We start from the raw sequence: 27,063 nt of genomic DNA on the forward strand, positions 1-27,063 counted from the left end.
TTTGAGAAGATAAGCATCAGCTAAAGGAAAAATGATGGTAATGATTATGTATGTCACCAAGTGAAAGATCAAGAGCCCATTTGAAATTATTTGGCTGGAGTTCATGTATCTCAGATTTTAATTTGAGAATTCAGATTATTACTACTTTTTTAAAAAATGTACCCGTGTATTTTAACATGCTTTCTAAAACTCGGCATCTGGATTTAACGTTTTGTTTGTAAACAATCTGCTATCTCAAATTTCAGTGATTCTGAAATTCTGGAGCGGGGAGAAAAGTGTTGAATTCCAGTATAAATTGTGGAACAGTTCATAAATTCCCTTTCAGATTCAGGGAGGGTTTTGAAATTCAAACTTCAATGACATTTTGTGTCTGTTGTTCAAAGGACTCTCACCTTATTCTGGTACCAAGCCTCTGCCTCAGCCCTGCTCCTGGAGGCAATGCTTTCATACTGACTTCTGACTTCAGCAATGATGCTGTCAAGGTTCAGATCTCTGTTGTTGTCCATTTGTAGGAGGACACTGGTGTCTTTCACCTGGGAGTGCACCTGAGCGAGCTCCTGTGGGGATGATAAAGAATGTACTTGTTAACTTAAAAACTCTTTTGCAGTATCTTGGTCTTTACATCGTGTGTTTTCTGGCACCAGTATTTATTTGCTTGTTCATATATTAGAAGTATTTTTTTAATCCCACCTTTCACTTCAAATGAATGCGTAAGGCAGCTTATGAACCTAACAGAAATGTGTATTATTGACAAGAAGGACAAGAAAAGGCTTGTATTCATAGCTTGCCCTTTTTCTAATTAAGCCCCCACTCCTCTATCAGAAGAAGGTAGTTACTTCCCTGAAAATACGTGCCAGATTTTTACCTTTAAAATTTCTCCATGGGTTGGCTCGTGCATTTACTGAATCCAGTTTTCCATTCTTTTTGGCATTTTAGTTATGGACTTTTTAAAATGGTGGGCCTTTAGTCCTTTATTCCTCCATCCCACCCCATAAGTCAACAGCTGCCATTCACTTGTATGGGAAAAGTGGAGTTCTGCACTTTAGACACAGTGGCAGGGGGAGAAAGCCTGTCCCCAACCCCTGATGCTTGGTGGCTGGCCTGGCCTTCACATGGTAGGTGTGATGATGCGTCCGTATGCACAGAGCACACAGGAACATACTACACCCGCCCAGGGATCCTTGTGATATAGAAGAAGGCCTGCCTCACCCACCACCCACCTGTCATAAGGATAAACATTATTTTAGCTCGTGTACTTGAAATAATGACCAGCTTGAAGAGAGAAGATCAGCTTCGGGATGCTTTAAGAACAAATCAAAACCATAGTTAATTTTAACAAGGGACAAATCCAAGTTATTGTGGGAATAGGCCATCTCAGGTTATGCATTCGATGAAGTGTGGCAACCCTACGGTAGTGCTGGGCAACTGCAGGAAATCTGGGTTTGACCTCCAGATGCTCCTCCCCCAGACCAGACTAGGAAATAAATCACTGGTTTGCTGCTGAAATGCGGTGGCAAACCACTCCATAATGCTCAGTAGCACTTTTTGGCACTCTGTACCAGCTTTTAGCAAAATCAGAAAAGGAACAGCTACACCAATTGAATTCCCAACACATTTCATGGTTATTTATCAAGGGAAAACTCTTGGGAGACTTTTCTGGAGGATTCCCTTTCCCTAACTTCTCCCAAAGAAGAGCTAAAATAATTTCTTTGGAAGAAGTAAGGGAGAGGGAATCCTCCAGAAATGGGGGCAATCCTACCAGGATAGGCGTCCACCTCTGAACTTGGAGGCGACCGCCTATCCAATGCAGGGCGGGAGGAGCACGGAGGGAATCTTCCCCTCCATGCTCCAACTGCCCTGCATTTGTGGCTAGACAGCTGATTTTGGCTGTCTGGCTATGGGAAGTCAGAGTGGGGGGGTGGAGGCCGGACGATGCATAGGAAGCGTAGTAATGGCACTTCCACCTTCCCCGCCATGGGAACACCCCCTTTTGCCCCACTCCATACTCGTCTTCCAAGTGCAGAGTGTGGGGATGATCCATGCCGCCTACAAGGCAGTGGGGGCAGAGGTGGGGAGGCAGTTCTCTGGGAACCGACCTTGGATCACGGGCTCCGAGGTCCGAGGTCGGTTCCCAGAAACCGACCTATCCTATGGCTGTCTCGCCACTGTCTAGCAGCCATAGGATTTGTGCCCTAAAGGTTTTTCCCTTGACAAAGACCCATGTCAAAACATGTTGGGAATTCAATTGGTGCAGCTGTTCCTTTTTTTATTTTGGTTTCCAGCCTTACAGCTGTTTTGTTTTGTTTTTTTCTGATCCCTACTGGTACTGTTACCAGCTTTCAGCACCATTTTCTTTCAGGGTTTTTTATGTTAAAAAATTGGGAGTATGGTGGAGGGTATCGGTGGGTGGCAGGGGTGCACACAGCCCACGGGTCACAGGTTGCCCATCCTTGATCTATGGAATGTGTTGGCTGTGGAAATGCAGTTATATATTTGTCATACATTGGATAATGAAGTTGGCTTTGGACTTGGAGTGCATTCACATGCAGATATAAGGATGAAAAGATGCTTACTGCTTCATAGAGTGCTTTTAAGAACTGAATGTGCTGAGTCAAGGAATCAGCCTTGGATCCCAGGTCTATCTTGTGCATATAGGAGCCATCCACATCCTTAGGAAGAAAAATAAAGTCACTATTCAGAATAGGCAGAACAGAGTTGGGTGGGTCAGAGCACAGTGTAGAGCAATGCTTGTACAAGGACCCAATGTTTTGTGTGGACTATAGAATATATTACTGTGATATGCAATGCAACCATCTGTACTGAAATTGTCCAATGTGGCCATACCCTGCAGTTAAGAACAAATCTTAAGAATCAAGCTTCTATTTTGTAAAAGGTGTTCCACAAACTCCAATTTAGTAGCCAAAATTTGAGCATTTTGATACTGGATGTTCTGGATCAGAATTTTGAATTTTGCTGAACTGCAGGAGTGTGACATTTCATTTCAGCCCTAACATTACCTGCTGTGTCAGTTCAATAGTACAAAACCTGATGTTCTCTGGATTTTGCATGGGGGCTATTGTGATTGTGGATGTCGGAAATGTCATACCACTGACTCATTACTCTAGCACTGCAGACAAATCATGGTGTAGATGAAATAAGAAGGATTATTCCAGCTTTAGGTTTTCTAAAGTCTGCCACTTACCTTTTTGAGCACCACGAAGTCATTTTCACAAGCCGTACGTTTGTTGATTTCATCCTCGTATCTGTGAGAATGAAACAATAAATTATATCATCACCATCATCATCAAGCATTAAAGGGTATGAAATTCTTTACAGTTCTCATTGTATATATCTTCCTAACACTGTGAGGCAGATGATGTCAGGAGACAGTGACTTGCCCAACGTCTTGCACAAAGCTGTATGCTTCAATAGAGAGCTTTATCCCAAGATAATGTGCTATCATCAGCAGGAACACAGAGGCCCTCATGGCAAATTAACTATTTATGAACCAAAGAGTGAGTGTGTGACCTCATTCTTACTCACATGAAAGAGTGAGTGCTGAAACTCCGGAATCTTCTTCTTTGAATGCATCTTTGAAGAAATCAAATGATGAACATGCTCATAGCTCATGCTGATTTCTTAAGATGATTTCAAAGAAGGGGTGTCGCATTATCATTTGACTGAGAATGGCTGATCTCTTTTGATGTCACTGTGGAGCTAGGCAGGCTGAGGGTTCACAGCCTCTCTCTCTAGCTACCTTCAGCATAGCTACTCTGATGTCATAAGCAAGAGCTGGACAATGAAGTGCTAAGGGGAAAATGGAAAGGCCCCCAAATTCATTTTTTTAAAATTTAAACTCATTTTTATTGTAAAATTTCAACAAAAGAAAAGTAAGAAAGAAAAAATGTAGCTACATAGATTTGAATATATCAACTGGAATTTGAAGGTCACTGAGCCATATTAGTCCCGTATCACCTATAGTGACTTATGAAGTTTCTGAATGGCACCTTGTTGGTGCAAAAATGAAGTCACATGGTTTTAGAGCCACTGACAAAGAAATACCAAGTGCTGGAACAGCCATTACTTAGAGGAGGGGTGAGGAACCTCTTTCAGCCCCGGGGCTAAATTCCATTTTGGATAAGCTCTCGGGGGCCACATTTCAGTGGCGGACAGGGCCAAAGGCAAAAGGGTTAAGGGCAAAAATACCAGCATATTTTAACTTAAAGCTTATTGCCAGTGACTAAGCCATGGGAGAGAATGGGGTAAAAACTGAGCAAAAAAACGAAGAAGCCACCAAGCAATCAGTGGTTGGGGAAAGGGGGTGGGGCCAGGGGAAGGGGGGGAAGGTCATCTGGGAAATCCAGATTGGGATTCTCTACTCCTTAGTGGGTTCTCTAGGTATATCCTCTCAAGGCAAACTGGCTGGACTAGATTAAGGGTAGGCAACCTGATGCCCTGCAGATGTTGTTGAACTCCAACTCCAGTCATCCCCAGCCAACATGCCCAGTCGTTGGAGATTATGGGGGTTGTAGTCCAATAACATTCTGGAGGGCACGAAGTTCCCCATCCCTCTTCTAAATGATGTATTAGGGGACAGAGGACTGCCCAGCAGCAGTGGAAGTTCAGGTAAGAGTTAGGTTAAGGGGTTCAGAAAAGTTGGACAGATTTCACACATGCGATTTCTGAGCCTCTGCCTTTCTGTTGTCTTTCTGCATGTGTGAAGGACAGAAAAGAATGTTTTTAAATAAATCGGTGGCTGGAATGTGGACGTGCAATCAAATTCTTTTGTCACCTGTGAACAGATGCATTCTCTATGAAGCACATGTTTGAGTCTGCGTTGCAACTCTGGGACCAGCCTTCAGGGTCAGCAAGTGGGGAAGTGTCTTCTCCCACAAGAGCAGCAGGAGGGGAGGGGACATTTAAACCGAATGCATAATTTATTAATGGTGGTGATGCACATTCGCTAAAGCTTCCCTGGCGCTCATAAAACAGCTGAAAATGCATGTGTGATTATGGCTTTTGTTGAAGACAAGGGCACTGAGATGATACTTGAAGAGGAGATGGAGAAAGAGAAAGGTAGGTTACTCCAGGCAGAAGGAATGCCAGCCTGGAAGGCACAGAGATGGGCATGGGAGAGGGAGGCAAACAGGGCTGAGCTGCAATGAAGGGTGTAAGGTCATGGGGAATGAGAGGGAGCAGAAAAATTGAAAGTCTAAAAGTAAATTGTCAAAGGCAGAACTAAGGGCCAAATGACACATTACATTAACTATGTACCATGTAGCATACACCTCTCTTGTTTTCTTACTCTAGAGTAAGTGTGCACAGCCCCAGTTCAGATCATGACCACCACTAGGGATGTAGGAGAAATATGCAGCAGAACCAAATGAGTTCAGGATTTTATGAGTCCGACTCACAGATTCCACAGCGGACCGGCTTTTCCCCATCAGGTGAATTCTGTGGACTTGCAGATAGTTTTTTTATTTTTACTTTCTGGAATTTTATGTGAATTTCATCATAGAAAAATACACACACACCAAAAAAAACCCACCCAAAAATGTGCATTTTCTAGGGTTGTACAAAAGTCACTTACCTTGAACAAAATTTGATTCGCAGTGGGGGGGAGGCGCTCCGTCCCTCCTCCCAAAATTCTGGTGGGGGGGAGGTGTTCCGTCCCTCCCCCCCGAAATTCTGGCCGGGGGGGAGGCGCTCCGTCCCTCCACCCCCAAATCCTGGCTGGCCGGGCCGCAAACGGCGCCATAGCCGCCGCCGTTTGTGTCCCTGCAGTCAGCCATGATAGGCTACGTAAATGTTTACATAGCCTATCACGGCTGAGTAAAAAAAAACAAAAAAAAATGCACGTATGCAAATGGCGGCGCCATGGGCGCCGCCATTTGCATTCCTTATTTTGGCACGTCTAGTCTATGTAAACATTTATGTAGACTACGGCAAAAATAAGGGGAACGCAAATAGCATAGCGTCTACGCTATTTGCGTTCCCCTTATTTTCACCGTAGTCTACGTAAATGTTTATGTAGACTAGACATGCCAAAATAAGGGACGCAAATGGTGGCACCCATGGGCGCTCCATTTGCGTACGCGCGTGTGTTTTTTTTACTCAGCCGTGATAGGCTACGTAAACATTTACGTAGGCTTTCACGGTATTTTTTTAAAATCTTGCCGTGATAGGCTATGTAAATCTTTACGTAGCCTATCAGGTCTTTTTGGTGTTGTTGTTTTTTACTGGAAATGGCGGTGGCCGGTCGGAAGACCGGCCACCGCCACTGCCAAACCACTGCTGGAGCTGCCGCCACCAGGAGGATTCGCCCAAGGTAAGTCACGTCCCGGGGGGGGGGGCAGACTGTTTCGCCACCAATTTCGGGGGGCCGAATGTGCTGGCATTCGGCCTCCCCGAGATTCGTGGCGAAATTCTCTGACATCTCTAGTTTCCTCCCATAGGCTAAAGCGTGAAATGTACATTTGGGGGGGATTTGCACATTTTTGCATGTGCAAATTTGTGCAGATTCAAAAACTTTTTAAAAATCCAATTCCATTGATGGGCAGACAATGGAACAAAAGGCACCTGGCAATCCATGATACCCTGACAGAATGGATTTTACACAATCTGTACACCCCTAACCACCACACACCAGGAGGGAAGGATTAAACCTTTCCCCCCGACCCCAGCTGTTTGCTTCTTGAAATTCCCCATTTCTCTGCACAGAGGTGGAACAAAGAAAAGAAGCCTCCATGGATGCCAATAGGGTTTTTTTTCCTATTTTTAAACTCCATGTGAGGCGGGGGTGTTTTTTTGGAACAAACAGCTGGGGGAGTGTTTAATACTCCCCTCCCTGTGTGTGGTGGTCATGATTCAAATCTGGACCACTTGTACTTACTCTAGAATAAGAAAACAAGAGAGAGGTCAGCTACACACTACATAGCTAGTGTAATGTCTAGTTTGACCCTAACAGATAGTCAGTGTAAATACTAAAAATCTAGATGGAGGGGTTGTGGTCTAGCAGTGGCAGTCTGAACCAAGCAAAGAGAGGCAATATGGAAGAGAAGGGCAACACAGAGGATATCTAGACAAAAGGTAGCAATATCATGGACAGGTAGTAAAAAGGCAAGGAAGACCATGGGGATGTTGCAAAGAAATGTGGTAGGTGGTGGAACTGTGGTAGGCGGTTCCATCCTTAAATAAGGGGGGGGGATGAAAAAGGACTCAATAATCACTTTGATGAGAAACAGATCAGAAAATGGCATTGTTTTGCCTACTCATGGCTGAAGTCTTAGGTGTTCCCCCACCCTCACATCTCTCACTCTTACATACTTGTTCTTGAAATCCTCAACAAGCTCTTGTGTGTTCTTCAGTTCAATGTCCATGTGGTTTTTATCGTTGATTAGGCTATCAAGCTGCTTCCGGAGACTGTCAATGTAACCCTCATACATGGGGTCAAGGTTGTCTCTCAGACCTGGAGTGCCCTGCTGGTACAGCAAGTCCCATTTGGTCTCCAGCACTTTGTTCTGTTGCTCAAGAAATCGCACCTAAAATGCAAAAGAAGAGGCACGTGGTTATCCTTCTTGAAGAGCAAAATGGAGTCAATTTGCATATGCAAATGCTCATCACATGGGAACAATATGGCTCATCATCGGCCCCATGCCAAAATATCCCCCATGTGCATTCTGAGGTTGTACAGTCCTGTGAGATGACTGTACCCCATGAGTGTGCTTGCACTTTGGGGACTGGCTAACAGGATACTAATACCAGAAGTGGCACAATCTCCTTTCTCAACCCTCCACCTTTTCAGTATGTTTGAAAAGGACAATTAGAGCTGAAGTGAAATTTTACAGAATTTTAAAAATCATCAATATTAGACTTTTAAAAAAAATCATTTTAAAGGTTTGAATTGTGAAATTTTAAATTTTTATTTTGAAGGGCTATTAAAATCATAAAAGTTATGTTAATATCTTTCTATGGCAGTAAATGTTACAGACCACATTTAATTTACCACTCAGTTTTCTAAAAATGAAACAAAATCTAATACTACAAATGATGCAAGCAGGAAGTGATCTAGAAGAATATAAAATTCACATTATTGCAGGTGGGGTGTGTGAATCTGAATTAAGAGCTTTTTCTCCCCAAAAGCAGCATCTCTCTGTTTCCAGTCATTGCAATGCTGACTGCTGTTGCTGCTGTTGTTGTTGTTGTTGCTGCTGGTTTTATTGTCATCTTTTATTGTTGCTTTTATTGGTATTTTATTGTATTTATGTTTTATTGCTTTTAATATTTAAACGGTTTTTATGTATTTTATTGTTTTCAGCCACCTTGGGAGAGCTTCTGCCCTGAAAGGTGGCCAAGAAATTTTTAAATTAAAAAAAAATGAAAAAGGCATCCACTTGTGTATTGATTATTGGCTTGATTATTGGGACAGGAAGATGAAGAGTAGAGTGTAACACACACACACACACCAGAAAAAAAATCTATTTTTCATAAACAGGCCCATAAGGTTCTGTTGCTCATGCTGGCTGAAGCATGCTGGGAATTGTGGGGCTTTTTCTATCTAAACCTGCATAAGATTGCACCCTAAACAACTAACAGAAAGATAGAAATATAGAATGGTTGATGGTGAAATCCTAGGTTCCCTGGGAAGGCATCCTAGTAGCCTTAGGATATATGAGATCTCCCCTTCTGAGGGTAGAGAGAGGTCCAGCCTCAGAGGTGGAAATCTGACCTCAGAACTGCTCTTCCAGACCCTGCAGAAAGTTCTTACCTCTCCAACTTTGGAGCGGGGGACAAGGGGCATAGATCAGGTGTCCTCAGGATCCAAACTTCTCCCAGTCCCCAAACACCCACACCCACACGGGCGGGGATGGTAATGCTATACCTGGTGCTGGTACCAAAAAAAATGCATTTGTTAAAAAAAAAAAAAATACAAACCCAGGACAGAAGGGAGGAGAAAACTGCTCTTCCTTTACTTCTGCCCTGCCAGCATGAGCCCAGCAGGGTTTGGGATTTGGTGGAGGTTCCAGTGTCAGAGCTCTGGGTATCGGGTGTGTTCAGTGAGTCTAACTAAAATGCTCTGATAGGCTAGGTTGGATCATGTTAAAACATAGACTTGGAGAACCAGTTGGAAGTCTGTATAAATGTTTAATGATGGTCTGCTCAAAGTAGGGATGTGCGAATCAGAAAAACTCGAGCTCGCCAAAGTTCTCCAAATTCCATCTTGAAGCTCGTTCTGACTCAAGTCGGTATCAGATTGTGAGCTTTCTTTTCTTTTCACACAAAAAATCTGTGTATATTTTTATGTGTATTTTTCCAAATGTGCCCATCACTTGTGTGCATCTTTGAAATGTATGCATTCTTCTCCCATTGATTAAAGTGTATTTGTGTACATTTTTCAAAAGTACACATTTTTTCATGCACAATTTTCATATATATGTGTTCTGTCTGTTGAACACAATTTATTTGGCCTGTGAATGACATTGCAAGTTTGGAAATGCATGGACTTCGACCACAAATTGCATCCAAGTCCATGTTTGATCCGGAAGGTGCAAACTGGTAAATCAAAAATGAACTGAAATGAATTTCTCCTACATTCCTAGCTCAAAATACATTTGGAAAAGCCAAAAAAAAAATATATGTAATATTTTCTAGCTAGCAGGAGATGTTTTTCTAGAAGGAGAGTCAACTTTCCTTCTATCTTTTGGGAGTGACATGTACTAATTTTGATAATACAATCACCAATGTGGGAATGAACAGAATGCAGCCTTTTTTTCTGTTTTGTGGCTAAATGCCTTTCAGTTAAACATTTTCAAATATATTTACAGATATATGAAATACACAAGCATATTTCCTATCAGTTGTTCAATGCTCAAATGGAGACATTCTCCAATTATTCCATAGTTGTTGTTGTTGTTGTTGTTGTTGTTCAGTCGTTCAGTCGTGTCCGACTCTTCGTGACCCCATGGACCATAGCACGCCAGGCCTTCCTGTCCTGCGCTCTCTCCCGGAGTGTGCTCAAGTTCATATTCATTGCATCGGTGATGCTATCTAGCCATCTCATCCTCTGCTGTCCCCTTCTCCTTTTGCCTTCAGTCTTTCCCAGCATCAGGGTCTTTTCCAGAGAGTTTTCTCTTCGCATTAGGTGGCCAAAATATTTCAGCTTCAGTATCTGTCCTTCCAATGAGCACTCAGGGTTGATTTCCTTTAGGATGGACTGATTTGACCTCCTTGCAGTCCAGGGGACTCGTAAGAGTCTTCTCCAGCACCACAGTTTGAAAGCATCAATTCTTCGGCGCTCAGCCTTCCTTAGAGTCCAGCTCTCACAGCCATACATTACTACTGGGAAAACCATAGCTTTGATTTTGACCAGTTGTTTTCCAGGCCAAATTCAAGGTGTTGGTTTTGACCTTTAAAACCCTATATGGTTCCGGCCCAGCCTATCTTAAGGAGCGCCTCCAGCAACACCAGACAGACCGCTTAACAAGATCAGCCTCGGATGGCCTTCTCTCTGTCCCATCAGCCAGGACAGCTAGACTGGTGGGGACGAGGGAGAGGGCCTTCTATGTGGTGGCCCCCACTCTGTGGAACTCCCTCCCTAGGGAACTCCGTCATGCCCCCTCTTTAATGAGCTTCCGTCGTGCATTAAAAACGTGGTTGTTCAGGCAGGCATTTGGGGTGGGTTAGGGTATTTTTTAAAAACAATTTATGGTAAAATTTTATTGTTTTAAATTGTTTATGGTGGGTTGTACATCGCCCAGAGTGGCTGGGTGACCAGTCAGATGGGCGATTAATAAATTTAATAAATAAATAAATAAAATTGATTAGACGGACCTTTGTCGGCAAGGTGATGTCTCTGCTTCTTACTATGCTGTCTAGGTTGGCCATAGCTTTCCTCCCAAGGAGCAAGCGTCTTTTAATTTCATGGCTACAGTCCCCATCTGCGGTGATCTTGGAGCCCAAGAAAGTAAAATCTGTCACTGCTTCCATTTCTTCCCCTTCCATATGCCAGGAAGTGATGGGGCCAGATGACATGATCTTTGTTTTTTTAATGTTGAGTTTCAAACCAGCTTTTGCACTCCCCTCTTTCACCCTCAACAAGAGGCTCTTTAGATCCTCTTCACTTTCTGCCATTAGGGTGGTATCGTCTGCATATCGGAGGTTGTTGATAATTCTCCTGGCAATCTTAATTCCGACCTGTGATTCATCCAACCCAGCGTTTCTCATGATGTACTCTGCATATAAGTTAAATAAGCAGGGTGACAATATGCAGCCTTGTCGTACTCCTTTCCCAATTTTGAACCACTCGGTTGTTCCATGTCTGGTTCTTACTGTTGCTTCTTGACCCTCGTACAGGTTTCTCAGGAGACAGGTAAGGTGGTCTGGTACTCCCATCACTTTAAGAATTTGCCACAGTTTGTTGTGATCCACACAATCAAAGGCTTTAGCATAGTCAATGAAGCAGAAATAGACGTTTTTCTGGAATTCTCTTGCTTTCTCCATGATCCAGCGAACGTTGGTGATTTGATCTCTAGTTCCTCTGCCTCATCGAAACCCAGCTTGTACTTCCGGTAGTTCTCAGTTCGCATACTGCTGAAGCCTAGCTAGTAGGATTTTGAGCATCACCTTGCTAGCATGTGAAATGAGCGCAATTGTGCGGTAGTTTGAACACTCTTTGGCGTTGCCCTTCTTTGGAATTGGAATGTAAACTGACCTTTTCCAGTCTTGTGGCCACTGTTGAGTGTTCCAGATTTGTTGGCATATTGAATGCAGCACTTTAACAGCATCATCTTTTAGGATTTTAAATAGCTCAGCTGGAATACTGTCATCTCCACTAGCTTTGTTGTTACTAATGCTTCCTAAGGCCCAGTTGACTTCACTCTCGAGGATGTCTGGCTCACGTTCAGTGACCGCACTATCATGGCTATCAGGGACATTAAGATCTTTCCTGTATAGTTCTTCTGTGTATTCTTTCCACCTCTTCTTAATCTCATCTGTTTCTGTTAGGTCCCTGCCTTCTTTGTCCTTTATCATGCCTGTCTTCGCACAAAACGTTCCCTTGAGATCTCCGATTTTCTTGAAGAGATCTCTAGTCTTTCCCATTCTGTTGTTTTCCTCGATTTCTTTGCATTGTTCATTTAAGAAGGCCTTCTTGTCTCTCCTTGCTATTCTCTGGAACTCTGCATTCAGTTGGATATAATTTCCCCTTTCTCCCTTGCTTTTCGCTTCCCTTCTTTCTTCAGCCACTTGTAAAGCCTCATCAGACAGCCCCTTGGCTTTCTTGCATTTCTTTTTCTTTGGAATGGATTTCGTTGCTGCCTCCTGAACAATGTTACGGACCTCCATCCATAGGCACTCTGTCTATCCGGTCTAATCCCTGAAATCTATTCCTCACCTCCACTGTATATTCATAAGGGATATGATTTAGGCCATACCTGAATGGTTTAGTGGTTTTCCCTACGTTCTTCAATTTAAGCTGAAATTTTGCAACAAGAAGCTCATGATCTGAGCCACAGTCAGCTCCAGGTCTTGTTTTGACTGACTGTATAGAGCTTCTCCATCTTTGGCTGCAAAGGACATAATCAATCTGATTTCGATATTGACCATCTGGTGATGTCCATGTGTAGAGTCCCCTCTTGTGCTGTTGGAAAAGAGTGTTTGCTATGATCAGCGTGTTCTCTGGGCAAAACTCTATTAGCTTTTGTCCTGCTTCATTTTGTACACCAAGGCCATGCCTGCCTGTTATCCCGGTGATTTCTTGACTTCCTACTTTAGCATTCCAATCCCCTATGATGAAGAGGACATCTTTTTTTGGTGTTAGTTCTAGAAGGTGTTGTAGGTCTTCATAGAACCAATCAACCTCAGCTTCTTCGGCATCAGTGGTTGGGGCATAGACCTGAATTACTGTGATGTTGAATGGTTTGCCTTGGATTCGTACTGAGATCATTCTATCATTTTTAAGATTGTACCCCAGTACTGCTTTTCCCACCCTTTTGTTGACTATGAGTGCTACTCCATTTCTTCTAAGGGATTCTTGCCCACAGTAGTAGATATGATGGTCATCTGAATTAAATTCACCCATGCCTGTCCATTTTAGTTCGCTGATTCCCAAGATGTCGATGTTCAATCTTGCCATCTCATGTTTGACCACCTCCAGCTTACCTTGATTCATTGATCTGACATTCCAGGTTCCTAAACAATATTGTTCTTTACAGCATCGGATTTTCTTTTCACCACCAGACACATCCACAGCTGAGTGTCCTTTCGGCTTTGGCCCAGCCGCTTCACTCTTTCTGGCACTACTTGGAAATACCCTCTGCTCTTCCCCAGTAGTATATTGGACACCTTCCGACCTGAGGTTCTCATCTTCCGGCGTCATATCTTTTAGCCTTGTGATACGTTCCATGGGGTTTTCTTGGCAAGAATACTGGAGTGGGTTGCCATTTCCTTCTCCAGTGGACCACATTTTGTCAGAACTCTCTGCCATGACCTGTCTGTCTTGGGTGGCCCTGCACGGCATAGCTTATGGCTTCACTGAGTTACGCAAGCCCCTTTGCCACAACAAGGCAGTGATCCATGAAGGGGTATTCCATAGCACAGCCTTTTAAACTGTTGGAACTGAACACCTATTGTGCTTCTCTGCCAAAGACGCACTGGGTGGCCTTGGGCAAAAGACTACTGATCTCACAGCTTTAGTTCCTTCATCTGTAACACAAGAATTACAGTAATAAGGAACTTGGCCTAAAGGGATGTTGTAAAAATTAAGGAGATAATGATTTTAAAACTTGGCACAAGGATGAAGTGCTGCTGAGAGATGAATCCCAACATGGGGATCTGAAACCCTTGGTTACTCTCTGGCAAGGAGAAGATACTTCTCTGCTTAGCTGGAGGGCAGACCCCCTGTATGACTTGGTGGGAAAAGTTGATACTGTCAGAAACAGTGGGAGATAGCTGCTCTTCAAAAGCACAGGTACAGAGAACCACCTGGAAACAATGAGAATACAGATGGACAGATCTGTCAATTTCAGTTCCTCTCATTTAGCCTATTTTAAGTTCAGTTTGTTTCAAACGTTGAGAATTTTTTTAAAAAAGTTGCATGAAAATATAATATGGAATGAGAGAGAGAGAGAGAGAGAGAGAGAGAGAACAGTGATGGTATAAAGACTGGAGGCAGGTAGGGATATTGGAGGAATCCATTCAGAAGATGGAGTTCACCAAGCTTTCAGCAGCTCTTCCCCCCCAACTTTGGCTCACATCCCCATGAGCTGGCCCAACTCAATCTGCATCAAATAGGGCCAGCTCGCAGATTTTCCAAGGTTTTTTTTCCCCTCATCAATAGAAAATTGCACAAATTGCTGCCATAACTTGCTTAATTTGTGCAAATTACAGCTACCATTGTGCAAATTGCACAAATCGTGGCTGGAATTTGTGCAACTCTATATTTATGAGAGAAAAAAACCCAAAAGTTCCTAGTTTGGAGGAAAAACCCACAGCTCGGCTTGCAAATGCAAGCTGGGTGGACAGCAGGAATTCATTGGGTCCAAAAGGGGCAGATTTTCAAATGACAGACATCCCTAGAAGCAGGGGTTCTGGTCAATCCTGGCTGGGTGGACAGAGCACCCTGTAGAAATTATAGTAGTGGTTTCCCATGAACCTATGAAGGGTAAGATCCCACATTACATGGTCTTCAAGGGTCAGATCCCACATTACATACTACATGCAAATCCATACTGGGGTTTGAAGGTGCCCATAGTTTTCAAAGTGAGAATGGCTGCACCAGTATATTCCTGTTTTGTCCCAATACATTTGTCAATGAGGGAAGTGGCCATGAGACCTACCTACTCACATCTTGATATAGCAAGGAGGCATGAATGACCTCCATCTTCATTCACTTTATCTCCAATTCACAGACCTTGACTCTACCTCTTTTTAGTCCCACCTACAGCTTATACCAGCCCCAATATAACAAGCATCTAAGCAGACTGAAAAACAAACATTTTGCACATTTAACATGTGTTCAATGCTGAATTTAACATTCCAAAAAACTTGCAATTTACATTTCACTAATTTCTTAAGATAATTTGTGGCTCAGAAACTGTAATATCTATGCATGCACAAATCAGTTTGCATCCAGACTGTCAGTTTCGCAAGTATTCAGCCATGAGACCACCCAATCTCCACATTATTTTGCTTAAAAAAAAAAGCTGCACCAAAATTGACATGTATTTTCATATGCAACTCTCCCTAACATATGCCTTCCATATACATCTGTCCTTAGTATATACATTTTTGTGCATATCTTCCCTAATGTACGCAGTGTCAGGGCCCAGCATATATAATAATATATGCTGGGTCCCAACATACAGTTTTGTATGCAACTTTCCCTAACATATGTATTTTGATATGCACATTTTGAGCTGAGAACTGCACTGTAACATTTGGAGAAGTGTGAAATATGAAGGATAACTGAGCTTATCTGCATATTTGTCTGGGAAATGTGAATTAGGTTGGCTTATTTTAAAAGGTGGACTAAGCAATATTTTCCAGAATCCCTAGTATGGACACCCCCTATAAAAGTGCATTGCATTTTTATAGTCCTTTCTTGATTGGGATGACTGTGTAGCTAAATCCTGTTACTCTCTCTCTCTCTCTCAGCAGCTTTGGTTTAATTATTCTGATTATAGAAGTCTAATACAGCTACAGAGTCTGTCCCACCTCCTCAATTGTTCAAGAACAAGAATCCTCTCCCTACTTCATTTTCATTATGAAGCTGAAAAGCAGTCTAGTTCTTCTGGCAGGTTGAAGATATAATATCTTTGTTAAGGCAACCTGTCAGCACTTTGGAAAGCAATGAATAACCCAAAGGGGGATGCTTTGAATGAGAGCTTGGCATAAAATTAAATTGGCAAGGTAAGTGTCAGATACGGTTTCAACTGAGACAAAATATTTCATCTACTTTAAGATTGTTGGAATTTGTCATTCTGGAGGATATTGGCACATTTTAAAGGATTCAGAGAGCTACAAGAATGATGAATTCTATACATGGAGAATCCAATGAGGAGAGGATCAAGGAGAAGATTATATTTGCTTACAGTCAAACTGCAAGTTCAGAACTGTCATGTGGGTATTCACAATCACAACCCTTCCTGGAGTGTTCCACTTCAGACTTCAGGGAGGGATTTTATACTGGTGTATTATAATGTTCTTCCATGTTAAAAAAAAAAAACCCTCTCTGTTTGTGGATAACCAGCAGGTAAGGGGGAGGACTACCCTAGAGCTGGGTACACTCACTTTCTATATGCAAGGTGTTTTAAGGCAGAAGAGCATTCAGGAATACCATTCCTGACCTGAAATAAAATAGCTCACTGAGACTTGTACCACTGGCTCTTGGGCAAAATAAGATGGAAGTGGGTTGGACTGACATCTTCCAGATATTGAAAAGGATCTCAGACAGAAGGGAGATTATCATCTCTTTCTAGGTACCCACCCAAGGACAGGAGGAGTGCAGCATATGAACACACAGAGAAAGTTGCAAAACTGGAGAAAGAAAGGAGAACAGCAAATGGAGATGGATTTAATAAATAGATAAGCATGCACTGCTGTCTATGTGTTGCAGCTTTCCAACCTGGTGCCTTTCATTTATTGCCCTATGCTGGTTGGGGGATTGTGGGAGTTATATTCCAACACATCTGGAGGGTGCCAGGTTGGGGAAAGCTGATGTATGGAAAGACATATAGGAGCCTGCAGAGCTAAATAAACCAGCATCCCAGTTACCTCAATTGTTTTGTATATCAATATATGCTACAGCTGCTTAAAAGAAGACAGAGAGGAATTCTCTCACAACACTGCCGACTGAACAGCAAAGGCTGAACTGAATACAGTTTACCAAGTAATAAATGACCCCACAGCATATGTGTAAGTTGGTTGAGAGAAGATACTAACATAACCAGAGAGGTATCATAGTTATTTGGGGAAGATACCAACAGCCATTTTACCACACATCCCACCATATATCTGCTTCGGATGTGCAGAAGTCATAATTTTAAACTACACAGAGTCAAATATACATCAAACATTATGGAGAATATTCTGTTACCATCAGAGTAGCTGGAAACCAGTTCAGGTGGTCAGGTGGTCATCCCTGCTGTAGAAAATCCATTAAGTCCAATTCTATCATCCAGTAAATTTTACAAAGTTGCTCTCTCACTTTTGCTATGCTGATTTACTCAAAACAAGTATCTCAAATCAGATCTCAACCCAGGAAGGCACTAAATCATATGCATGCTTATAAAGGGTTTGTTTTTTTTTAAGATAGAAGAGCATTCAGGAATCCCATTCCTGACCTAAAATAGATGCATGCAATCCAAACTCACTCACTTCTTGGCGTTTGCCAAGTTTACGTATAATCCATCCATTTGTGACTATTCTAATCTAGCTTAGTTTTTGTTGTATGGCACGGTAGTTGAGAGACTGACAAAATCTCAGCTTTTATTGCCTTCCTTTTGACATGTGGGGGGAGTTGTTTGTTTGAAAGAACTTGGAAATATCTGAATGTATTCTCCATCACTGCACCACCCCCACTCCCCAAATTCCTTGGAACTATATCTGAAATGAATTTGGTGAAAAGTTTACTGCAATATTCTAGTTCAAATGTGTTTAAGGAGGTGGGGGGAGGCACTTTAGATTCTCCTGATGTAAAGTTTCTTCAAGATTCACAATTATGGAAGAGGACTGTGGATTCAGTCAATTAATCAGTTAGATGAATGGACTGAAACTTTTTGATTGATTAAAAAGGTGAACCCAATTAATAAGGTAATAAGTTAAAATAGTTGCTTTGAATAAATACTTATACAAAATGCAGGTGGCAAGCACCATCTTAAAAGAGGCATCACCTCTCATTTCTTACACACTTGGTAGGATGACTCTTTCAAGATGGCACCTGCAGGACACATAGATGCATCACTGAAAAACAAAGCAAATATGCTCTTTAAAATTCAGCATTGCTTGATCCATATGTACATTTACACAGATACAATCAATTAAAACTCATCAAGATAATTGAGTAATGGGACAGTCCTATGCATGTCTATTCAGGAGTAAGACCCACTGACTTCAATAGACCTTACTCCCAAGTACCTGTGTATAACAGGGGTGGTGAAACTCTGGCCTGAAGGCTGGGTGCACCTCTTGGTTTATTTCATCTGGCTCTGGGTGGCCGGTTGGGTACCGCTGCTGAAGGTACCGCTGCTGAAGGTGCTCTGACCATCTTTTAGCAGAAGAAGTACTCACCACCACCACCCTCCCATTAGCCTTTTCTGAGAGACGGGAAGGGTCAGCAAGGAGAGCAGCCAGTTGGAAGGCATTTCAACATCATCTAGCCGCAGCTTCCAACTCTCCCCAGTCTGCCTTTCCTGCTCTGATGGAAATGTTCTCTGAGAGAAAGAGCAGGTGTGTGTCTTCACCTGTCTCCCTCTCCAGGGATAGTTATAATGTTATTCCTGTGAATCAGTAGACAGAGTTCAGAAGGTGGCAGCATCCCAGCAGGATCTTCCTAGGTATTACAATACATTTTTTATTCATTTATGGTATATTTATAAAACAGTTAAGGGCATATAATACAACAGCTTGCATGTGTCCCACAATTGATTTTCTTTCCCTTTATGGTCCCATTGCCCATGAATAGAAAAAAGGACTCCCACTTCTGATGTATAGGGTTGCAGCCTAAAGCTCTTTATTCTGGTGGCAGCCCTAGTATGTATGCCATTACATACAAGTATTTGGGTGGTGCATGGGTGGGTGCAAGGAGAAGTGCAGTATAGGTCAGAATACAAAGAGCTACTTTAGGCATGACCAAAGGATGTTTAGGGAGGTGGAATATTTTTATTGCCCTCCCCCTTGACCCAGATGAGACCCATCATGCCAAATCACAAGCTGTTTTAAAATCTCCCCTAAGTTCCAACCATAATTTGGCTTGTGACAGGGGGTGGGGAGGGGATGGGAGGTGGATTGTCTGCAGTAGCTCAAGGACACACACACACACACACACACACACACATACACACACACACACACCAGGCATACAGGACTAGCTGCATCATTCTTTGCATCCTGGTCACTGAGCCGAGTTTTATTGACCTGCATTTAAAATTACTGCTATAAAACTAATCCAAGATTGGGGGGGTGGTGGCAGGGGTGGGAGCGGTGTTAAGTAACTCTCTGAAATGAAAGCAGATGTGAAAAGCAACACCTGAAATTATTCCAAATTCAAAAAACAAACTCAGGTTCTGAACCATCATTGAATTTTTTAAATTCATTACATTTCATTCCCATTCTATGTTGAATGCATGAGAAGCTGTTCACACTTTAAAACCACAATCTTTTTTTTTTTTTAAGTCCTATAATTCCCAGCATTCCCCAGCCAGCATGGCTGGCTGGAGTATGCTGGGAGTTGTAGGACTCTTTTCTATTTAAACATGCATAGGATTGCACCCTAAAAAGAGTTCACACACATCATAATCTCCTAGCGTGGAAAGCTTAAGAACATAAGAACAGCTGGGTCTGACCAAAGATCTATCTAGTCCAGCTTTCTGTTCTTACAGTGGCCAATGAATCAGGTGCCCCAATGGGAAGCCCACAAGCAGGACATGAGTGTAATAACACCTTCCCGCTCATATTCCCAAGCAACAGATTTATACTGTTTAACAAATAAATAGAAGGGGGTGACTTCACAAGAGTTCCACTTGCCTTTGAACCAGCATGCTCAGCTCATCTGCTGCTTATCATGTATGTTCATGTAAAGCCCAGCAGCAGATGCATCTCAGAATGTTAGGAAGAGAAATCCTGGTTGGAGGAGCAGTGATGAAATCATGCCCCGAACACTTGCTTTGGAGCAGAATGACTATTCAGGAATCCAGTGGATTGTGTCCCACCACCACTTACTTATAAATGGCATTCTTATCCTAAATAGGCCTGCAAAGTTATCTAAAACCCTAGAATAACACAAGTTCAACGTCAGCAAAAAACAATGGTTTCAGGGGAGCTACCTTATACCGAATTAAGCCAACAGACAATCTAGACTCCTGCCATCAAAGAGTTTGGAATATCTCTGTTCGAGATCTTTCCCAGTCCTTCTGTTAGAGATGTTGTGGACTGAATTTAGGACTTTGCACATACGTTCTACCACTGAGCTTGACCCATTCCATGCTATGCTGGTATAGTGGTATACGTGCATTTCCCTAAGCATGTAAGCCCTAACAAGTCATAGAATCAAGTCTTTTGAGTACATGTGATCAGCAGTATGGCACAGAAACTAAACTGAGCTTACTTGCACCAGAACATGATAAGAAGATGGTACCCAAGGTAAATTCAGTCCACAACCCAAGGTCCTTGGAATCCAGATGGCAAGTATACGAACTTTAGAAGCATACAGATCAAAGTTTATATTTGGCATTGAGACACAAACCTTATCAGTTAAGTATTGCCAGATACGGTTTATCTTTTACAAATGTATAAATGAATAGAACCATACAGTTGGAGTGGTGCCCAACCAATCATCATATTGTTCTCAGACAAGATATCCTTCCTATATCTATAGCATCCCTGAGAGGTGCCTGTCCAACCTTTTTTGGACAACCTCCAGACAAAGGAAGGATGCTGCACAGCCTCCCTAAAAAAAAGTAGCTAATTCCATTGCTGAAGTACCCTCACAGTTAGGAAGTTCTTCCTAATACTAAAGTATAGTTTAAAGCAATTGGTCCTTGCCCTAGAATTAAAATTGTCAGAAAACCGTAATTTTATTGCTTCGGGCCTAGTGATTCTGTCCTCCCTATGCTGCTGTGAGGTATTCAGAAAGATATCCATAGACTGAATGGCACCATTCTAACCACCTGTACTGAAAGTGAAATGTTCTTTGTTTCTTGTTTAAAAAATATTATTAAATCGTGTTTCTCCTCCTCCTTTTTTCCTTTTGTGATACAGTTCTCTCCCTATCCCATCTTACCTTGTCGATGAAAGAGGCAAATTTGTTGTTGAGGGTCTTGATCTGTTCCCTCTCTTGAGCCCGAACCCTCTGGATCTCAGGATCAACCTCCACATGCAGAGGAGACAGTAGGTTCTTGTTGACAATAACATTATGTATTCGCCCTGATGCTGGATAGGGACCCGGGCCTGAGAGGACATATCCACCACCACCAAAGCCTCCAAGGTGACTGCCCAGGGCAACACCGCCGCCAAAGCCAGCACCACCACCAAAGCCTACGCCACCACCAAAGCCTCCATAACCCCCACTAACACTGGTATATCCTAGACCACCACCCAAACTTCTTCCACTGAAACCAAAGTGACCTCCGCCGCCACCAGAAGTTACACCCAGGGATATCCGCTTGCTTCCCCCAAGGCTGTAGAGACTTCTGCTGCCAAAGCCACCAGCAAAAGCTCCCACTGGAACAACGGAAGTTGAGCTGCTGCCCACTCGGAAGCCGCTGCCAGAAACAGAGTAGCCCCTTCTTCCACCTGTCGAAAATGATCTGGAACTGAACTGCCGGCTCATGGTAACTCCTTGGGAAGAGTAGAGTTAAGTTGGCAAGGTGACGGAGAAGGAAGACCAGAGCAGAGACTGGAGGAGACCGAGAGCCCCTGTGATGTGGGAGTGGGAGATTTCTCCTTATATGTGTTTGAAGTGCTGGGTTTGGTCGCATGGGAATGGGAAGATTAAGGCAGAATATTTCATCAAGGGCTTGGCTTGCCTTCGAGCAACGAGTTCTCCACTAACGGCTCAACACCAAACGCAACACACCTACCAGATAGCTGTCATTCATCAAAGGTGCTTGCATTGCAATCCTGCCTTATTTGCATCTCTTTCATGTTAACCACTTTCTTTGCTTTCTTCAAAGGGGTTTAAGCTACGCTGATTAAGACAACATAACACAAGGGTTCTTCTGTACCGGTTAACAGTGTTGTGTAGAGAGACATAGATCTCCAAGTGCACCTCTCCACACTACAGATGTACAAGTCAAGACCAATAGTGCTCTACAGAAGCTGTAACTGGCACTTTTTCAGAATGAGATTCCACCTTATGAGCCTTCAAGAATAAATGGCACAGAAAAGGGAATCTACTGGCTTTTTAATGCAATCAGACACATCAGTGGCTCAGCCAAGGTCATCTAAAGGAGAAAAAAAAAACACCAGTTTTAGTGCCTCTACATCAGCCTTCCCCAACTAGATGTTTTGATCTACAACTCCCATCAGCCTCAGCCGGCATGCCCAATGGTCAGGGATGATGGGAATTGTAGGCCAAAACATTTGGAGGGACCCAGACTGGGGAAGGCTGCTCTACATACATTGACTTTCCATAAGCCCACAGTGGCTTGACAAACTATGGATAGAGCCCTTCTGAATAAGGATGAGCAAATCCGCCAATTCCAGTTTCACTCAGTTTCTCATTTTCCCATCCCATTCATTTCAGCCCATTTCTGCACTGGTTTGCAAGGCTGGTGGGAAAAAGTCCTAATGAATTTCCATGCACATGTTTTTGTACACACTTTTCCTAGTCTGCACACTTTTTGCAAGCAATTTTGCCCTAATATAATGTGATTTTGTTATTCTTTTCTTCTACTATAATCTTTGTGTGCACTTTTCCTTATATATGCATTTTTGTGTGCACTTTTTGGAGTTGCAAATTGCATCACAAAATTCTGAAAAGTGCAGATTTTGGTGCACAAGTGCGCTCCCCATATACCATATGGGCATATAGCTTTGGGAGGTGCAAAATGGGAAAGTTCATATAAAAATTGAGACAGAACAAATTTCTCATCCAGCCCGAATTGTAACGGCATATTTTTTTCGTCATGGTTACAGCATCACTGATACACTAGATCTATCCACTGCTTTGTGCTAATCTAAAGAGATCTACGCAACAACATGTTACAATGTAGAGACCTCAGTTTAGTTAATGATATGGACATTTCTGGTTTTGAATGGAAAGATCTGTTTCAAGGGTTGAGTATTTTGTGCCCATATCCTTCAGTGGAATGACTTCAAAAGCAAATTTCTAAGAAATCTTTCCAGTTCGTATTCAACATACAAGGAGTTACCTCTTTAAACAATTCCCCTTATTGTTCAGATTCCTAGAAAAAATACCTTGTGGGTGAAATACTAAATTTTCTCTGAAGTATAATCCTTGGTCACCCAGGAACAATGTCCATATTTGGAGAGATCCTCATAGAGTCCAATAGAGCCTGGTTTCTCCTCTCCCTGCTCAGCATGCATGCACAGGAACATACAAAGAGTTACCTCTTTGTAGGCAGCATAATCCACCATTATGGGAATTCATAGATCTGTGTGCATAACATGTCCCCAACCAACCCTCCCCACCTACTCAGCCAAGCTATGCAAACTCCAGAGCTCAAATACTTTAACCAAGGCAATGGGAATGGCTGGATAGAAACATGGGAGGTGCACACAGACTCCCCAATCCCCATAACAGGTTGTTGCAGTGTCTGTGCATGCATCGGTGGACACAGACTGAGGAGCCAGGGGAGAAGCCAAGTTCTGTTGAATCCTATGGGCATGGATTCATGCAATTGCATGGGGAAAGATCATATCCCAGCTACTTCATGTCAGCCACCAAAGATTGTGGGGAGATACGTAGAGAACCATTTTGCTCCCCATTCAAGAAGCAGGACGACACCCTGAAAGGGGGAGTAATAGGAAGCACAGTCCATAGGCATGGGATGCTATCTTCTGTCATTCTGGATCATGTGGCTAAATCCAGCATTGTGACCCAGGATTCTGAGTGGTTGCAAAGATGTGTGGCAGTTGCCTTGAGCTGATCACATGGTCAGAGTTCCCAAGCGCTTAAAGGCTTCACTCTTAAATGACTTCAGCATGATTCCTAGTTATCCACCAGACTTGTGTCTTATATTTGTATCTGAGCATTTTTTTTGACACTACACAGATGTGTGTCTTTCATATATAACATTGGGACTAGCACTTGGTCTTCAATCTATGTGTTTTAGATCCACAGTTTCGAATTCTTCTGATGAATCTCTTCCTTCCTGATATCTTCTCCAGTAGTTTTTCCAGTTGCACCACAATGTTTAAAAATGTAATGGGTTGGATCCAGGATCTGTCTTCCTCAAGAGAAAGGGATCTTCTGCGAGAGGAATGACTCTGCTCATGGAAGGTCCCTCCACCCTATGTTTATGGATACCCCGTCCCACTCACAGCACACCACATCCCATTCAGCAGGGCCTCCTGATTCTCTAGATAGCATTTTCAGGGGTCTGGATGGGATACCATGGGAAGGAGGGGGTGGGCAAGTCCACTTCTGCTAGCACAGTTCATCCAGTGTAAATCTGGATCTGATCTGACACATTATCTTCTTATAAGAACTGTATATGAAACTCAAGAGGTGAGATTGGACACCTCATTGTTACATGTAGAGATCCTTCAAAATCAATGAAATACACTGTGTGTATGTATTTACATATGTATGGTACCCATTTATTAATCCCAATGCCTCTCTCTTTCAAAAGAAAAACCAAAAATGGTCAATGGGAGAAGTATTAGCTACAATTAGTATCAAGTACAACTGGTCCCAGGAAGCCAATGGAGGGGGCTCACTGCCCTTCACTTTCTCTCTGCTTTCAGCAAAGGGAGGGGAGGAATCAGATACATGTAGAGATGTAAACTTTCCAGAAATTTTGAGGCCATAGGAAAAAAAAAAAACTTTTTTTCTGGGGGGCAGGAGGGTTGGAGAGATTGGAAATTTTGGAAAAATTTAAAAATAAACAACACTTATTGTGCTCTTTACAGATCTAAAGTCACTCAGTTGCTTTAGGACAGCCTTCCCCAAACGGGTGCCCTCCAGATAATTTGCCCTCCATCAGCCTCAGGCAGCATGGTCAATGGTCAGGAATGCTGGGCACTGTAGTCCAAAACATCCAGAGGGTCCCAAGTTGGGGAGGGCTAGTTTAGGAACGTAAAGCAGCCTTTCTGTTCCTAAGGTTATTTTATGTATGACTTAGTTTGCTCATAAAACTATCATTATATTTTAAAACTTTTAAGTAAAGTCAGTTAGTAAATTTGTAATTCTTGTCTGAATAGATTAGAATTACATTAAATGACTGCTACAGCATCAGAAACACAGGACTCTGTTGCACAAAACCCAAGGTGTCAAGATTGCACATTTACTGTCAAGTGCACAATGGTGACTCTACTCACATGTTGGGAAACTGAGCATAAACGTTTTTCAGTAAAATATTCTTTAGTTCAATAAGTTTAATAAGGAATAAAAGAATTAAGTATGCTAGGAATCTTACTGAGAGGATTTAAAAATGTTTCCCCATGGCTGAATGCTGAGGGGGGCATTTTTGGTTTTGCTTTGTTGTTATTAAAAGTCCTTTTAACAACAACAAGAAGAAGAAGAATACGAACAATAACAACAACTCCTCTCTCAGCTTTCAGACATTCCACAGGTTGCAGCGCTGGAAAGTCCCAAGGGAAAAAGTCCTGCTAATCCTCTGGGTGACTTTCCAAGAAGCTCAAGCAGCCAGAAAGGCTGGAAGGACAGAACAGGGGGAAATGGTACAAGAAAGAGCACACACCCCTCAGCCCCCTCCTTACTGTAAGGTAATCACTGGAGCCCTGCACTCTGAGAAATTTCTCCGAAATTCTCAACATCCCAACCAAATAGGCAGAAAAACAGGGGTCTCTTTCAGAAGGAAACGCAACGGTTGTGACAGGGCAGGTGGGGTTTCAGCACAGCACTAGTTATCACTTATGGCCCATACCTAACATGAATGTACCATCCAGTCAATACTTAGGATGGAGTATTCCATGCAACACAATTATTGCTGTCATGCCTCCATTGCAGAGACAGTTGTTGTTATATGTTCAGAATGTGACATGTCAGCAGTTTAGCCCCTATGCAATGTGAGTCCTTTCCAAGATATGCAGTGTGAGTCCTTTCTAAGACTGGATCCATTTGAAGCATGTCCGCAAAATGTGTTTCTAAATGAGGCTTTCCATTTGTACAGCCACAAACATTGCAAGTGTACACATGCATTCCACACCACTCTCCCACAGATCATGCATGTCCTCAAAGTGGGCACACCCAGGGTGGGCAAATTATGGATGTTTATGTTAATCCATAATTTGCCCACCCTGGGTGATGAATAGATTTAAGGGATTAGACCTGATAGACAGAATGCCTGAGGAACTATGGACGGAGGTCCGTAACATTGTTCAGGAGGCAGCAACGAAATCCATCCCAAAGAAAAAGAAATGCAAGAAAGCCAAGTGGCTGTCTGATGAGGCTTTAGAAGTAGCTGGGGAAGAAGGGAAGCGAAAAGCAAGGGAGAAAGGGGAAGATATATCCAACTGAATGCAGAGTTCCAGAGAATAGCAAGGAGAGACAAGAAGGCCTTCTTAAATGAACAATGCAAAGAAATCAAGGAAAACAACAGAATGGGAAAGACTAGAGATCTCTTCAAGAAAATCGGAGATCTCAAGGGAACGTTTTGTGCGAAGACGGGCATGATAAAGGACAAAGAAGGCAGGGACCTAACAGAAGCAGATGAGATTAAGAAGAGGTGGAAAGAATACACAGAAGAACTATACAGGAAAGATCTGAATGTCCCTGATAGCCATGATAGTGCGGTCACTGAACTTGAGCCAGACATCCTAGAGAGTGAAGTCAAATGGGCCTTAGGAGGCATTACTAACAACAAAGCTAGTGGAGATGACAGTATTCCAGCTGAGCTATTTAAAATCCTAAAAGATGATGCTGTTAAAGTGCTGCATTCAATATGCCAACAAATTTAGAACACTCAACAATGGCCACAAGACTGGAAAAGGTCAGTTTACATTCCAATTCCAAAGAAGGGCAACGCCAAAGAGTGTTCAAACTACCGCACAATTGTGCTCATTTCACATACCAGCAAGGTGATGCTCAAAATCCTACAAGCTAGGCTTCAGCAGTATGTGAACCAAGAACTACCGGAAGTACAATCTGGGTTTCGAAGAGGCAGAGGAACTAGAGATCAAATCGCCAACATTCGCTGCATC

At 42.7% G+C, this 27,063-nt stretch overlaps 1 protein-coding gene across 1 annotated transcript in view; it reads right to left on the minus strand.

Moving 5' to 3' along the window:
* The window catches only part of LOC146353634 (keratin, type II cytoskeletal 71-like), a 31,266-nt gene extending 9,722 nt beyond the window's left edge, over positions 1-21,544 (minus strand). Inside the window, exons 1-5 of the mRNA XM_084836904.1 lie at positions 20,996-21,544; positions 7,327-7,541; positions 3,203-3,263; positions 2,574-2,669; positions 393-557 (exon numbers count right to left, since the gene is read on the minus strand). Coding sequence (XP_084693030.1) covers positions 393-557; positions 2,574-2,669; positions 3,203-3,263; positions 7,327-7,541; positions 20,996-21,544 — 1,086 coding nt within the window. The remainder of the gene's footprint in view (positions 1-392; positions 558-2,573; positions 2,670-3,202; positions 3,264-7,326; positions 7,542-20,995) is intronic.
* Between the last annotated feature and the right edge of the window lie 5,519 nt (positions 21,545-27,063).

Source organism: Heloderma suspectum, chromosome 2, assembly GCF_057233095.1.
Source record: "Heloderma suspectum isolate Gila_16-S chromosome 2, 16-S_ref, whole genome shotgun sequence".
NCBI classification, from domain to species: domain Eukaryota; kingdom Metazoa; phylum Chordata; class Lepidosauria; order Squamata; family Helodermatidae; genus Heloderma; species Heloderma suspectum.